Source organism: Orycteropus afer, unplaced genomic scaffold (genome assembly GCF_000298275.1).
Source record: "Orycteropus afer afer isolate SDZICR_OR568_19922 unplaced genomic scaffold, OryAfe1.0 scaffold00206, whole genome shotgun sequence".
Taxonomy (NCBI): domain Eukaryota; kingdom Metazoa; phylum Chordata; class Mammalia; order Tubulidentata; family Orycteropodidae; genus Orycteropus; species Orycteropus afer.
This window is the reverse complement of record NW_006921793.1, coordinates 2,835,950-2,853,395: the sequence shown is the minus strand read 5'-3', so window position 1 is coordinate 2,853,395 and position 17,446 is coordinate 2,835,950. Positions and strand designations below refer to the sequence as shown.

Sequence of the window (17,446 nt, the reverse complement as noted above, 5' to 3'; positions counted from 1 at the left end):
TGGAATCAAAATATATGCTAAACTAAATTCTTTAAGCCTGAGTTTGAAGAGAGAAAACAGGCATTTCTTAAACCAAGTCATGTTGTTGTTTCTGTTATTATTAGGTGTTGTCAAGTTGGCTCCAACTCATAGCAACCCTATGAGTACAAAAGAGTAAAGCAATTCCCACTCCTGTGCCATCCTCACAGTCTTTGCTACGTACTTAAGCCCATCGTTGGCAGCCATTGTGTCAGTCTATCTTGTTGAGAGTCTTCCCCTTTTTCGCTGATCCTTTACTTTAACAAGCTTGATATCCTTCTCAAAGGAATGGACCCTTCTAACCACATGACCGAAATAAGTGAGATGAAGTCTGGCCATTCTCACTCCCAAGGAACATTCTTGCTGCACTTCTTCCAGGATAGATTTGTTGGTTATTCTGGCAGTTATTTTTTATTTGGTGATGTTTAGTATTCTTCATCAACACCTTAATTCAAAGGGATCAACTTTTCTTCGTTCTTCTTTATTCATTGTTCAGCTTTCACAAATATATGAGGTGATGGAAAATACCATCGCTTGGGTTAGGCATGCCTTAGTCTTCAAAGTGACATAACATCTTTGCCTCTTAACACTTTAAAGAGGTCTTTTGCAGCACATTTCCCCATTCCAATACGACATTTGACTTTTTGACTGCTGCTTCCTTGGATGTTGACTGTGAATCCAAGTAAGATGCAAACTCTGACAACTTCCATCTTTTATCCATTTGTCATGATGTTGCTTATTGGTCCAGTTGTGAGGATTTTTGTTTTCTTTATGTTGAGGTGTAATCCATACTGATGGCTATATAGTCTTTAACCTATCTTCATCAGTAAGTGCTTCAAGTCATCTTCACTTGCAACAAGTAAGGTTGTGTCATCAGCATGTTGCAGGTTGGTAATGAGTCTTCCTCCAATCCTGGTGCCATGTTCTTCATGTAGTCCAACTTCTCAAATTATTTGCTTAGCATACAGATTAAATTAGTATGGTGACACCCACCCTTCCTGATTAAGACAGGCTCTTGGTCTGTGTACAGGTTCCTCATGAGCATAATTAAGTGTTCTGGAATTCCCATTCTTCATCATGTTATCCATCATTTGTTACAATCCACAGAATCAAATGCCTTTGCATAGTTAATATAACAGAGGTAAACATCTTTCTGGTATTCTTTGCTTTCAGCTAACATCTGTCTGACATCAGTGATATCCCTCATTCCCCATCCTTGTCTGAATCCAGCTTGAATTTCTGGAAGTTCCCTGTCAATATACTGCTGCAACTATTTTTGAATTAGCTTCAGCCAAATTTTACTTGCATGTAGTACTAGTGATATTATTCGATAATTTCCACATTCTGGGGGATCACCTTTCTTAGGAATGGGCACAAATATCAGTCTCTTCCAATGAGTTAGCGAGGCAGCTGTTGTCAACATTTCCTGGCATATTTGAGTAAGCACCTCCAGAACTGCAGCTATTAGTTGAAACATCTCATTGGGTATTATACCATCAATTCTTGGAGCCTTGTTTTTCACCAATTCTTTCAGTACAGCTTGGACTTCTTCCTTCAGTACCTTTGGTTCTTGATCATGTGCTGTCTCCTTAAGTAGTTGAACATCAGCTAGTTCTTTTTGGTACAGTGACTTTGTATGCTTTCCATCTTCTTTCCATGCTTTCTGCATCATTCAATTTTTTGTCCATAGAATCCTTCAATATTGCAACTTGAGTTTGGGATTTTTCTTCAGTTCTTTCTCCTGAGAACTGCTAAGCATGTTCTTCCCTTTTGGTTTTCTAATTACAAGTCTTTGCACATTTTATTATAATAATTCACTTTGTCTTCTTGAGCTGCTCTTTGAAATCTTCTGTTCTGCTCTTCTGTCTTCTCACTTAGTCCATTTGCTTTAGCTACTCTCCATTCAAGAGCAAGTTTCAGAGTCTCTTATGACATCTATTTTGGTCTTTTCTTCCTTTTCTGTCTTTTACTGACCTTTTACTTTCTTCATATATGATGTTCTTGATGTCATTTCACAGTTCATCTGCTTTTCAGTCACTGCTGTTCAGTTTGTCAGATCTATTCTTAGATGGACTCTACATTCAGGTAGAATATAATCAAGGTCATATTTTGGCTTTCATGGACTTGTAATTGTCTTCAGCTTCAGCTTGAAATTGCATGTGAGCAATTGATGCTCTGTTCCACAGTCAGTTCCAGGCCTTGTTTTGGCTGAAGATAGTGAACTCCGTTACCTCTTCCCACAGATGTAGTCGGTCTGATTCCTGTGTATTCCATCTGGCAAGGTCCGTGTGTATAGCCACCATTTATGTTGTTGAAAAAAGGTACTTACAATGAATAAATCATTGGTCTTGCAAAATTCTGTTATGTGATCTCCAGCCTCATTTCTATGATCAAGGCCATATTTTCCAACTACTAATGGTTCTTCTTTGTTTCCAACTTTCGCTTTCCAATCACTAGTCATAGGTAAAGCAAGTTATGGGTAAACAGAAAGACGGGGCTGAAAGATCAGATTTTTTTCCAATTCTGCCCTAAATATATTGACTAGTCCTTTTCATTTCAGTATTGATTTTCAGGCCCTTTATTTTTAAAAATTTTACCGTACTTAAGATCTGCATTAAAAACAATGGTAACAACTAGCAACAAAACTATATTTTGCTGTTTTTTATCTATGACTTCTACTTAGATCAGGAAGACAGCAGCGAAAGACATTGTCTACATCATATGAAGGTGGGGCTATGTTAAGTTAATGTGGTCATTGATTGCCTTCCATATGCTATGCACTTTGGGAAGGGTAGGATACGGCATTGAACAAGACAAAAATCTTATATTCTGGTGTGGAGAAGGAGACAAAATAAACAAATAAAATATATAAGTGTGTCAATTGCTGATTAAAGAACTTCCCATGAAAATAAATTGGTGTATGGAGAAGGTGTATGGATAGGTGTATGGGAAGGTGTATGGAGAATTTACAGTTGCAAATAGGCCAGGGAAAGTCTCACTGAGAAGGTGGTATTTGAGTAAAATATCAGAAGCAAGTAAGGGAGTGAGTCATGTGAATATTGGGGGGAAGTTGATCTAGGTGAAGAGAGCAGCATATGTAAACATCCCCGATGAATACATGAGCCTAGTGTATTCAAGGGTCAGTACAAAGTCAGTGCAACTCAAGCAGGTACGTAAAATACAAAATAGAGAATAGTAGGAAATGAAACCAAAGAAGTAACAAAGCCACATCATACAGTGCTTTATAGGCCATTGTAAGAACTTTGGCCTTTTTATCTGATGAAATGGTTAACATTGGAGGGTTTTGCATAGATTTTATTTTAACAGGATCACTGTAGCTGCTGTCTTGAAAATGAACTATGGGAGGGCAAGGACAGAAGTTTGGGGACCAGTTAAGAGCTTTTACAGTCATCCAAATATGACCCGATGTTGGCTTAAACCATGGTGGTAGTAGGAAATGAGTTGTGAAGTGCTCAGAATCTGGCTATATTTTTGAAGGTGGAGCTAACAGAATTTACTGAGGGATGGGGGATATGTGTTGTGAAGTTTCAGCTTTCTGAGATGGGAAAGTCTGTTGTTAGAGCAATTTGGGAGGGATGGGGAAGAGTTAGTTTTAGATTTAGTGAATTTGAGGTAATTATTGGACGTCCTAGAGTAAAGATATTAAGTAGACAATTGAATATATGTGTCTGGAGTTTGGAAGAGGGGTTTCAGGCTGGAAAAATGTGCATATGGGTGTGTATGTATATATACATAGACATGTATGTTTGTGTACATTTGAGAATCATCAGTGTATAGATGGTATTTAAAGTCATGGAATTGATGATATCCTCAAGAGAGTAGGTATAAAGAAGAGAAGAATCCAAGGATTGAACCCTGGGCACTCAGCTATTAATGGGGTCAAGAAAATGGTTGAGCTCTACCATAGTAGACTGAGAAGGAGCCAGTAGAGCAAAAGAAGGAAAACCAAGAGAATGTGGTACCACTCTTTGGATAAGAAAATATTTCTGGGAGGAGAGATTGATTCTGTTTTATTAGATCAGGAAAGATGAGGACAGAGAAGTGAACATTGAGTTGAGGATATGGAGATCATTGATGAGAAAGCAATGTGGTAGAATAGCCAAATGGAGAAAGAATGGAAAGACCAGTTGCAGATGGGCCTTCATCTTTTGAGGCCTTTTATTGTAATGACAGTGAAAGAAAAAGCGTGGTAGCTGGAGATGACTTTGTGTCAAAGAGAACTTGTATATATTTTAAAAATGTTGTGTACTGAGGGGCTGATAGGAATAATACAGTAGAGAAGAGAAAAGTGATGATTCAGGAGAGAGGATAGATTGTTGTGTTTGGGATCTCATGTATGTGTTAAGAATTTGGCCTTAGTAGACTAGTTTATCCATAGTAAGGAGGAAAGGCAGAGATTTGGACATGAGGTTGGAAGGTAATATATGTAAATGTTGGGATCATTAAGAATCAGAAGCAAGGATAGAGTTGGAGAGAGTAACAGCAGATCAGGAGCTAAAAATATTCGAGGATTGAGGGACAGTTAAGTGGGGTCAGTAATGACAGCAACAAGAAGAAATAATGGGCAGTTTAGTGTGATGACATGAGAGTTAAGCTGGAGTTTCTTCAGGAGGAGGGAGAATGGTCTGGCCCAGTGCTCTGGGCCACATGGGGGAGAAAAAAGCCACCAATGGAGAGGACTGCTGCAGAGGCAGCACCCTTAGGAGAGAGCCAAGTTTGCATTACAGCAAGTTTTAGAGGACCTTCTGAGATGAGATTCAAGATATATTGGAGGTATATAATTTCTCTACCATTTACTAAGACATAATGATGAGGTGCATAACAATAATCATTTAGTGAACACTTGTTACTGTCAGTCAGCTTGCTAGGTGTTTTGCATATGTTACTATGTTTAATCCAACATCCCTGTAAGACATACTGTTAAACCCATTTGATACATAAGCTAACTGAAGGTAAGATGAATTAAGCAGTTTCCAAGAGTCTCAAAACAAGATGGATCTGGATTTCAACCCAGGACTGACTCCAAGTTAATAAAGTATTTGATACAGTGACTTCCATAAAATTATTCCAGAAAGAATTTTAAACTCTCAATGAAATAGTTCAAGAGAAATTATCTTGCAAAAACATTTTTCTGCATAAGTTAAATCCTTTGATTTTGTATTTTAATGAATATAAAAAGTAGAACAATAACAGGCTTTCATTTTGTAAGGAGAATTTTGTTTCTTGGGAGCTCAAAGTATTTAAAAAAAAATCCTTAACCAAACATGATATAAAATACTATAAAATTCATTTCCCAACTAAACATTCTATAGGGAGAGACAGCAGGGCATAGTGATTAAGAGCATTTTCTCTAGAGCTTAGCTTGCTTGGGTTTAAGCCTGGTTCTGCCGTGTTACGTGTGACTTAAATTTTTTGTGCTTCAGTTTTCTAATCAGTAAAATGTAAATAAAGTACCTATTTCAAAGCATTGTTGGGAGGATTAAATAACATTTTTATATCTAACATGCATAGAACATAGAAAGCACTAAATAAGTGTTAACTATTAGTATAGATCATCTTTAGTTTTGGTATTTTCCTTCACAGTTAAACACACATTTAATTGACCTAAACCCAGTGAGCATTGTAAGGTGTCAGATTTGCCACCTTTGATCTAGCTTATGTCTACCTCTGCTAAACGTATTTATTTTATTTTTTAAACTTTAAACCATTTGCCATTTTAACTTTACAGTTCAGTGACATTAATTATATTCACAATATTGTGCAACCATCACCAGTATTTATTTCTGAAACTTGTCATCTGTCCCAATAGGAACTCTGTACCCATTAAGCAATAAGTTCTCATTTTGTCCTCTCCTCAGCCCTTGGTAACCTCTCTTCTATTTTCTATCTCTATACACTTGTCTATTCTAGATATTTCAGGTAAGTGGGAGCATTTGTCCTTTTCTGTCAGGTTTGTTTCACTTTCTGCTGAATTTAATTTTTTAAGTCTGATACTTATGCCTTAGTATAAGCCCTTTCTTTTCTTTTTCCTACTTTTTGAAAATGAACTTGTGAGGTTCAAGATATCAAATGTTGTACAAATTTTTATATATTGACAGAAGTAGCAGTGTAGCCAAAACTAAACTCTTGGCTGACAGGTGGCAGCATTGGACTGTACTTCGAAACATTTATCTGTCAACTGATGCCAGAAAGTGGTTTAGGGATATTAATGTATAATGGATAAAAGAGTGGACAGTTTAGAAGTGAAATAAATGAAAGTTGATTTTTTTACCACTTTTTACAAAGTTTGAATTTATTTAAAGATATAATCATAGACTATCTGTATAGTTAGTTTAGTACATTAAAACTTTTTCATTTTTTAAGTTGGGTTAAAAAAATTACTAATTTTTGTTTTAACTTTGTTATTAAGTAAGGTCCTGGTAATTGACAGTCTTTTCTTATGCCAGGAGTACCTTGGATAATAAAATGCATTACCACCAGGGAAGGTGACTTAGGGCATTCTGGGTCAGTGTTGGTATGCTTCCTAAATACTTCAGTGAGTCTGTTGAGGAAAACGGCAGGGTGTTCGTCTTTCTCTTAGGTCACCCCTCTGACTTTATTATAATTAACAGGCTTACAGATGCATTTCCTCATTCATTCTACTGGGAAAGTTATTAAATGTGTCATTTCTGCCTGATGTAGCTGATACTGCAGCCAGGCAGTGTTACAGAAGAAAATTAGTTTTTTCTTCAGACCATCAACTGTGAATTGAGGCCGGTTCTCTAGTATGCATCTCAAGGGGGAGCCCTTTGGGATCCTTAGCTGGTTCCACATTTCTCTTTCTCAGACTATATAGCCTACCCCCCCTCCCTTTTTTTCTTACTGTGATTTGGTTGAAAGTTTACAGAGTAAATTTATTTTCCATAGAGCATTTCATACACATTTTGTTGCTTGACATTAATTGTAATCCCCATAATGTCATAGTTCTCTTCCCACTTCCTCTCTGTAGTTATCTTTTCCTTGTGTCCTTCTTTATGACAGTCTATCTTGTTCACTGCAGAATCTCTACATTGGGTACACTTAACAGATATTTATTGAATAAATATAAAAACTCTTCTGTTCATTACTTGAAAACTGTCAACTCCAAACTTTGTAAAATGTGATCATAGAACATTACTATAGAATATTACTATCCATTTTGTTCTACATGTGTTTTGTTTCCTTCTAGGATTTATTTATACTTCGAACAGATGCATTTTGGGATTATCAAAAAGAAAAAGAAAAGCTGTTACTGAAAGGAAAACAGATCACAACTTTTAGAGAAATGGATTAAAATTGAAATTTAAATCTGATTGAGCTATGGGGAGTTTTTAGATTTTATTGCCAGTGTGAATGCACTTAGTAGTTTAATGAAATCATTAGTTTTATACTATTCATGTTGTAGCTATGAAGGACCTAGAAGTTCTGCTGGTGTAGTGGTTAAAGCATTTGGCTACTAACCATAAAGGTCAGTGGTTTGAACCCACCAGCCGCTCTGTGGGAGAAAGATGAGGCAGTCTGTTCCCTTAAAGATTTACAGCCTTGGAATCTGTGTGGAGCACTCTGTCCTGTAGGCACAGTATGAGTTGGAATCGACTCAAGGGCAGTGGTTTTGGTGTTGGTTTTATAAAGGATCTGAATATTTTTTCTTAATTTACTTTGCAATTTGTTTTAATACAGTTTACGTTTAATAAGGAAGAGGCTTGTAAGCTCGTTTGTACAAAAACATACCATACAGAGAAAGCTGAAGACAAACAAAAGCTGGAATTCTTGAAAAAAAGCATGCTACTAAATTATCAGCATCACTGGTAAGTGATTTTAGATTGTAGATTTTAGATTTTTGACATTTTCCTTTTCAAGATGAAACTTCTAAGTTATTTTACCGACTGTATAAAGCATAGTAGATTAACTGATTTCTATTTTGTTTGTTTTCAATAGTAGTAGCATGAAATCGTAAATTTTATTTGCCAGAGGGTTATTACTAAGCTTGATAGCATCATTTAAAGTATCATCTTTAACTGCTTATCTTACTGTAATATTTGGTACTTCTTTTGCCATATATAAGTATAATAGTTTTATTCATGTAGAATTAACAGAAACATATGCTTTGAGGCGGGGATTTGGATGATCTTCTAGAGAAATATGTTATACCCATGGGCAATGAAGATGACCATAACACAATTTAATTTTTTAAAATATTTGATACATAGCATCTACATCTAGTAAAACATTTACATTTAGTTTAACTATCTTATTTTGTAAATATATAACATTAACAAAGTCTTTACTAGTTTTTGTCAAAATTAGAGAGCATTTGTAAAACTGTTATTTGCTACCAAAGTGATATGTGCTTATCTAGAATATTAAAGCATAGAAAATAAAAAAACTCCGAAAAAAATCTCACCTTCAAGTCCAACTACTATTACTCTTTCAAATAATTTTGTTTGCAAATGCCTACTTCATGTGAGGTTCATATTGTACTTGGGTATTGTCTCTTCTAAAAAGCTTAAGTTGCTGGAGGTGATGAACATGAAAACTGTCTCCATAAATTTCCTCTTGAACGTTTGTCCTATGAGTATCTTAAACCATTTGTGCACCTCTCAGAAGGTTAGGAGCCATGGATATTAGTTCAGACAAGACCAGTCCTGTGGCTCACATACCATGGTTGGAACCTTGCTTTCTTCTCTCTTCCTCAGTTCCTTAACCCCCACCCCCAGTACACATACACCCCTCCCCTACGTTCCACCCACTCACACACTGGGGGAAAAGAAGGTCCTCGGAGGAGCAATCTTTAGTTGTGTGCCTACTCTGTGATTAGGAGGATTCACTTTGGCCTGACCTGGGTAGCATACACCTGGACCACATAGAAATGAGTTCCCCATAGGCAAGAGGGGCTCTGTTAGAAGGAAGGAAGGAAATGGCACTATCAGAAACTTGCCCATTAGTTATTTTTTCAAATTGTGATAATATATAAAACATAAAATTTGCTGTTCTAACCATATTTAAGAATTCCCCTGGGTGGCTCAAAAAGTTAAGTGTTCAACTACTAACCTAAAGGTTGGTGGTTTGAACCCACCCAGAGGTACCTAGGAAGGTAGACCTGGCCATCTTCTGAAAATATCACAGCCTTGAAAAACCTATGGAGCAGTTATTCTGCACACATGGGGTCACCATGAATTAGAATCACATCTATGGCAAGCAATTTTAAGTGTACAATTAAGTAGCGTTGATCACATCCATGGTGTTATACAGCAATCACAATTATTTCCAGAATTTTTTATCACGTAAAATAGAATCTCTGTATTCATTAAGTAAGAATTCTGCATTCCTTCCTTCTCCCAGCCCCTGGTAGCCTCTCATCTTTTTTTGGTCTCTACGAACTTGCCTGTTTTAAATATTTCACGTAAAACCAAAAACCAAACCCACTGCCATTGAGTCAATTCTGACTTATAGCAACCTCTGTGGTTTCCAAGGCAGTAAATCCTTACAGAAATAGATTGCCCCATCTTCCTTCTGTGGAGCAGCTGGTGGGTTTGAACTGCCAACCTTCTGGTTAGCAGTCAAATGTCTTAGGCACTATGCCACCAAGAAAAAAAAAAAAACAACTCACTGCTGTTGAGTCGAACCCAACTCATAGCGACCCTTCCTTGGGTTTTCGAGGCAGTATCACTAGGGAAGTAGATTGCCCAACCTTCCTTCCAAGGAGTGGCTGGTGGGTTTGAATCTCCAGGCTTCTGGTTAGCAGTCAGATGCCTTAGGCACCCACACCACCAGAGCTTCTTAAATATTTCATGGAAGTAGAATTATGTTTGTCCTTTTGTGTCTAGCTTATTTCACTTAGCACAGTGTTTTCAAGATCCATCCATGTAGCCCATTACACTTTTGTCAGCATTCTTTCTAATCTGATCTTCAGTGTAATTAAGAGGTCAAAAACTTCATGTCTTCTCATTTCTTTGGTTTCTGTTTGACTAAGCTTTTTTCCCCATAAGTCACTGTGAGAACACTACTTAATTGTTGGAGCACTACTTAATTGTTGGAACAGTGTAACTTGGGATATGTTTGTTTATTCATTAAGTAATTGAAATTTCCCTTGATGTTTTCTCTTTCTTCAAATTGTTCTTTATAACTTTCAAATTAACATTTAAACTTCACTTCTTACATTATCTTATATTGTCTCCTGGTATTAGCCCCATCTACCTCCATTTACTCCAACACCTGTTAATTTGTTGACTGAAAGGAAGGATGCTTAAGGTGTATGGATGACTTAGCTATCTTTGCTGCCTGTTTTTACAGTACTAGTTGGAATCTTGTTTAAAATAATAGAAGCAGGTTTTCTTATTCTGTAGCCTCCTTACAGAAAAGTATTTAGGAATATTTTAAATTGCTTTCTGATGTAATTGTCATAGGTCTTATTTTGATACCAACATGCTTAATAAATATAATTTGATATAACAGGAAAAGACTAATCTGCACGTTTGAAAGCATTTGATGATAAAATTTACTATAGTTTGTAGTGGGTCTATCAGTTGTAAACTTAAACCAATACGCTTAAAAAATAAACTAGGAAAGTACTAGTTAATTATTTTGTAGTTAAATCAGAGAAGTTTATTAATTTAATGTAACTTCTATTAATACAAAATGTGAGTCATATCAGAAATATTCCATCTGGTAATTTAAGGCAGAGCACTTCAGTTTTTAAACCAGTTTATGACGCATTTAGAAAAATGCTATTTCACATTGATAAATTTATTTAAATCATGAGGTAAGGGCTATATATTTCTGCTTTGACTTAATTTCAGAAAGTTTTTACTATGTAGCTTGATTGTAAGCATAGATAGTCAAGTTGACTAAGATAAAGATACCCATGAAATTTGATACATTTTTAAAAGGAGTGTTCTGTTACAGAATTTTACTGTAAATGTAGCATGTTTTGTTTTATCCTTTGCATGAAGATGCTTTTGGGAGGACATAATCTTTTTTTTAAATTATAAAGCAGTATATGCCCATGAAAACATAAGCAGCATGGGAAAATATTAAGTAAAAAGTAAATGTTCTACCACCTCAGTTTCTTTAATCCTATTTCCCAGCACCCTGCTATTTCTTATGTGTATTTCCAGATTTTCTATACATACACAGGTATCTAAAAGAATATATACCTTTTTTTAATTAACACAGCTGGAATACTATTGCACACATTATTCTGCAGCTTCTTCTTCATTTAACAAGATATTATAACCATCATTTTGTGTAAAGTACTTCTGTAGATCTAGACCTACCTCATTGTTTTTCATAGTTGCATGACATTACATTGCATAGATGATCCATAGTTTCTTTCCTCCTAAGTTATTTAACCTTACGTTTTAACTGTACTACCTTTTAAATGATTAATAATGCCTGAATATTATTAATGTACCAACTCATTATCCTCATTATAGAGAATTAACAATAGTTAATTTTCTTTTCTAAATTGATGAATACTTTTCATTCTTGTTTGGCACTTTAGAATGTAACTTGAGCATCTTTTTGGCTTGTTCTGTCAATAGCCTAAGCTACTTTATCCTCAAGATTGGTGTTTTGATACAAGCACTAGGCACCTGAATTCACTCAGCTCTGGTAGCATAGTGCCTAAGGCACTTGACTGCTAACCAGAAGGCTGGCAGTTCAAACCCATCAGCCACTCCTCAGAAGGAAAGTTGGGCAATCTACTTCCGTAGTGATACTGCCTCGGAAACCCAAGGAAGGGTCGCTATGAGTTGGGTCCAACTTGACAGCACAAAACAACAGCAACAACACATGCCCTACATGGTTTGTGATTATATTTCCTGCCTAACTTTCCCAGTCTTTGTGGCATTTTATTTATAAAAGTTTAATTATTTAGCCATTTATCAGAGTACTAACAATTTATCGGATTATAGTTTATGAGAAAGGGGTTTTAAAGATTTCCAATATGAGAGCCTACCAACTAGGAAAGGGGAATGATAAGGTATTTTTCAAAATTCACAGTCCTAATGAGCAGTATAAATTTACTCATGTTAAAACTATCCTGAATAACTTAAATGCCAAATTTCTTTGCTTTTTGTTGCAGTTTTCTGACTGCATTGTACCAATATAAGTTATTCCATTCTGATCATAAACTCTAGAAACTTGATTAATTTATTAGGAAAAATAAGTTATTAATGAGTGCAGCTTGTTTGGTAGATGTATTTCAAACAGAATCTGTGGGAAGGGATCCTTATTGATAAAGAGTTGAGACCACTCATTCAGCCTTTATCCTTTTGAGCTGTATTCTCACCTTTTTTTTTTTTTTTCTATATAGGATTGGGAATATGAGTTTTAATTTTTTGTGTTAGAAATTCAAATAAATACGTCTTCCTAACTTAGAAAGTTAGTGAGTTAAAATTGTATTCCTTAAATTTTCTTACATTCATTTCCAAGATTTTATTTTTAACAGGAGAAAAGTCTCTGAATGGTGCAAAAAGTTAATGCATTGAAAGGCTGGAGATTCTAGTCCGCCTAGTGGCAGCTTAAGAAGAAAGAGCTGGCAATCTGTCTCCTGAAAATCAGTCATTAAAAACCCTATACAGTACACTTTTACACCAGCACACATGAGGGCACTATGAGTCAGAATCGACTTGATAGCAACTGATTTTATCACCAGGAAAATGCTGTTGTATTAAGGCACTATATTAGTGATAAGTTTAAGATGCTTGCTTTTGCAACATCTGAATTGTTCCTTGATTCCTCATTTTGTAACTGTGACCATAGTTTTTATGTAGTACTTTCTCTGATACAATAGCAAAAAGATACTATAATTACTGTATTGCTAGTATATCTTAATAGATTGAACTTTGTTCTCTATTTTAAAACATTAAAGCAACTGATTCTTTAGGTCTCCAGAAAACCTGAATTATTTGTTTTAAATAACATTGCTTTTATGCTCCTAATATTTTATAGTGTTTTCATTGGAACAACTAGCCTGCTGCTTATAATAATAAGAAACTTAATAGTATAGGTGATTCTAAAATTTGGTACATTGGGTACTATTAAATAGCATTTAAATGTGATGAGACATACTTTATTAGGTCATTAGTGTACACCTTGTGTAAATATAGAATCATAATTGTATTTCCTAAAGCATACATTAATTAACAAATAATACATACCCTGGAGTGTCATCTTAGGACTGTAATACAGCTAGCATATTTCAAGTAATTTTTTTTAATTTGTATTCCACAGTATGCTTTGGGCATAGAGGGGCCACATGCTCAGATTTTAATATTGTTACACAATGTCACAGAAGTTTATTTATTTATTTTTATCCTTTTAAAAACAAGTTATCTTTCACTATAAAACTTGCAAGATGTGTTTCTCAGACTTTAAAAACAGCGTTTCTTTAAAAAATAACTTGGATTTACACAGTTTTAAATATATAACACAATTTTCACCTAGCCATTAAGTTGAGTATTTTCCCCTACTTGCAGTTATAGTCTTTTTATTGAATGTAAATATAATAAAAGACATTTACATTTATACTGGTCTATGAATTGTTCCCTAGAAACTAGGTATATTATTTTGCAGCTGTTCAGAGCTTTAAGTCTTCTACTAGTGGTAGATATTTAAATGTCCAGAGGATGATATTCTTAAATTTCTAAGTGTAATTAATACATTTATAAAATTCCTCTTTGCTATGTAAATTTGTATCATTTCAATGAAACTGAAATTTTTCCTTCCTTACATTGTGTGAGATACTGGCATAATGTCTCCATTATAGATGCTACATTTTATCAAAACCCTTTGGCTGTGGTTTTTGGAATATGAATTTATTTGTCAGACATTTAAATTTTATGAAGTGATGACACTGGCGGTAGTATTTTGTCATGTTTGGTGATTTCTCTTTTAACTTAAATTTTGTTTCTGTGTAGGATTGTGGATAATATGCCTGTAACATGGTGTTATGATGTTGAAGATGGTCAGAGGTTTTGTAATCCTGGATTTCCTATTGGCTGTTACATTACAGATAAAGGCCATGCAAAAGATGCTTGTGTTATTAATGTAAGTTCATAATAAACTCTGTAATAGTTTAAAAGAATGGCTTTTTGATAGGGAAATTTAGCTTTTTGCATAAAAATTGTTGCATCCATTGAATGAATACAATTCAGATCATCTGAAATACAGTTATTTAGATTTTAAACTTAAGCTAGATTCAAATCCAAAAACCCACTGCTACTCAGTTGGTTTTGACTGATAGTGACTCTATAAGACAGAATAGAACTGTCACATAGGGTTTCCAAGGCTTTGTATGGAAACAGACTGTCACAGCTTTCTCCCATGGAGGGGCTGGTGGGTTTGAACCAACAATCTTTTGGTTAGCAGCCAAGCACTTTAACTACTGAACCACCAGGACTCCTTTAAGCTAGATTAATAATGTTAAATTAAACTCTAGAATTAAAATAATTCAAATTCACTTTGCAGTTTTACCTCTCATCAACGGTCCATCTAGTTCTGTTTACATTTTTGAAAATGTGTACCAGGAGCTCTAGTAACGTAGTGCCTAAGGCACTTGACTGCTAACCAGAAGGCTGGTGGTTCAAACCCACCAGCCACTCCTCAGAAGGAAGATGGGGCTATCTACTTCTGTAGTGATACTGCCTCGGAAACCCATGGAGGGGTCCCTGAAAGTTGGGTCCAACTCGACGGCACATAACAACACCACCACCACCAAACGTTATACTGAGGGCTACAGCTTTGTTCTAGCTCTATTAAAAGTTAGATCCTTAAATCTTATATTGAAAAATATAGGTAGTAAAATATCAAAAAGACCTCATTGTGAAGATTTTGACTCTGCGAAATTTGATTACAAATTGAACTTAAGCCCGTGAAATCTTGTTTTTTTCTTAACAGTTTAGTGTACCTTTTTTAAAGTTATGTCTGTCATTAAGGCCTTTCTTTTATTTAAAAATATTAATAAAATGAAGACATTAATACAGAAGGTAGCTAAAAATTATTTGGGAATTTATAAAAATAAATTCATATAATCAGATCAACTTGATTTAATCTCCAACGGATATGATATGGTAGTAGAAGTTAACATGAACTTGATCATAAAACTGGATTATATTGGTTAATGCTTTTGTGAGACTTGATTAAAGATACTTGAATACATTTGATTATTAGTGTAAGGTTATAAACTTCTATGGAGGAAAAGTGTTTAAAAGTATAAACTATATTTGTACTTTCTTCCAATTAATTCTTGCTTACAAAGATTTTTAAGCTTAAAACTTAAATATTTTTTATGAGGCACAATTAAATTTTTTTCCAAGCTTGAATGTTCTTCCTTGTAGTGGCCCAGCTTAAAGTTTCATGTTTTGACTTATGTAGCCAGTTTTCTATTTTAACTTTAAGTTCTATTCTACAGTCAGAATTCCATGAAAGAGATACATTTTATATCTTCAACCATGTTGACATCAAAATATACTATCATGTTGTTGAAACTGGGTCCATGGGAGCAAGATTAGTGGCTGCTAAACTTGAACCAAGAAGGTAACTATAAAATTGATAATAAGTAAATAATTATATAAGTGAATTTAGGCTTAAAGTATAGGTAATTTAGGTCCAGTTAACTTATACCTTAATTGGTATTGGTCATATAATTTGGGATTTCAAAATAGACTTTACTAAAATTCTTCTAACTTGATTTATTAGTAAGTTATGGGCTATAGAGAAACCATATGAATACTTACTTTTCTGTCATGATATGTGACCAAGCCAGTGTGCCTTTTTACTTTGTTTATCATTCTTAAAATTTTGACAGCTTTTCTGTTAGTCATCTTGGCATGGAGGACATGAATGGTTGAGGCAGTATTCCCCTTTATATACAAAGAACATTGCCTCAGATATTTGCAACTTTATCTTTTGTCAAAGGTCTTTTCTACTGCTATAATTTTAAACCCTTCACAGTAGTGTTAGATGTCAATATGGAATGAGCCATTGAAAGAATATCTCTTCAACTTGTTATAGGGCAGAGTAGAACTGCCCCATAGGCTTTCCAAGGCTGTATCTTTACAGTAGCAGACCGCCATACCTTTCTCCTACAGAGTGGGTGGTGGGTTTGAACCGCCAGTGTATCAATTAGTAGCTGAGTTCCTAATGACTGTGCCACCAGGGCTCCTTTATTATGATAAAACGTATATAAAATACACATACTTCTAACTATTTATATGAAATAAATACTTCTGTTAAATGTGGCATGAATAATTTAACCTTTGACTCTCATCAGTATAGTGAAATATGTACAAAATCTCTAACCTTTATTTTACCCCAGTTTTAAAACTACTCTGTGTCAGCAACTTGCCAAAATGTTTCTTCCCACAGCTTCAAACATACCCATATAGATAAACCAGACTGCTCTGGACCCCCCATGGATATAAGTAACAAGGCCTCAGGGGAGATCAAAATTGCCTATACTTACTCTGTTAGTTTCCAGGTGAGATTTTTTTTTTTTTTAATCTTTAGAATAATTCAGAAATTGATTTTAAATTTGTATTATTTAATGCTAATTAAAAAATATTAATGCTTAAACTTGTCAAACAAATAAGCTTTTGATGAGTTAATATGTGGAAAGTTTGTCAGTGCACCAGACAACATAATCACACTCATAGTCTTAGTTTAAATGAGAAGGCATAGGAAATTGAAAAATTGAGCCAGATTAAGTGTTATTAAGTGTATCTGTAAGATAAGAGATAGAAAGTAAACATTGAGGATGGTATGAAGATGTCAAAGATACATACAAAAGGCATTTAGGAAGACAATACCAGTTTTTTAAATCAAGATTTGAGTATAAACTTAAATGGAAAGTTTCCTACTGATAGATTATTTAAGTAGGCTCTGAAGAAATTGAAAAGAGTATTTACATTAATGGAGAAGTTCCTCAGGAGGTAAGCAGAAGTTTGTTTTTATAAGAAATCTTAGACACTATTCCACCTCTGTGCTATTCATTTTAGTTGTGACATTTATGATTCCTATGTAGAGTTTTAATTTTCTAAACCTTGACACTTGTTAGGTACCATCAAGTTGGTTCTGACCAATAGCAACCCTGTGTACAACAGAATGAAACACTGCATGATCCTTCACCATCCTCACAGTCATGGCCATGCTTGACCCCATCATCACAGCCACTATGTCATTCCATCTTTTGAGGGTCTTCCCCTTTTTTGCTGACCTTCAAGCATGATATCTGTGTTAGACTGGGTTCTCTAGAGAAACAAAACCAATAAAGCTTATATATAGAGAAAAAAAATTTATTTTAGGAAAATGGCTCACACAATTACAGAAGCTGGCAAGTCCAAAGTTTTTGGATCAAGCGTCAAGCTGGAGGTTTTTCCCGACTCTT

At 34.9% G+C, this 17,446-nt stretch overlaps 1 protein-coding gene across 1 annotated transcript in view; it reads left to right on the top strand.

Moving 5' to 3' along the window:
• TM9SF2 (transmembrane 9 superfamily member 2) overlaps positions 1-17,446 on the top strand; it is an 86,444-nt gene that overhangs the window by 32,806 nt on the left and 36,192 nt on the right. Inside the window, 4 exon segments of the mRNA XM_007948169.1 lie at positions 7,738-7,865; positions 13,980-14,109; positions 15,473-15,597; positions 16,429-16,540. Of these exon segments, the coding sequence (XP_007946360.1) occupies positions 7,738-7,865; positions 13,980-14,109; positions 15,473-15,597; positions 16,429-16,540 (495 nt within the window).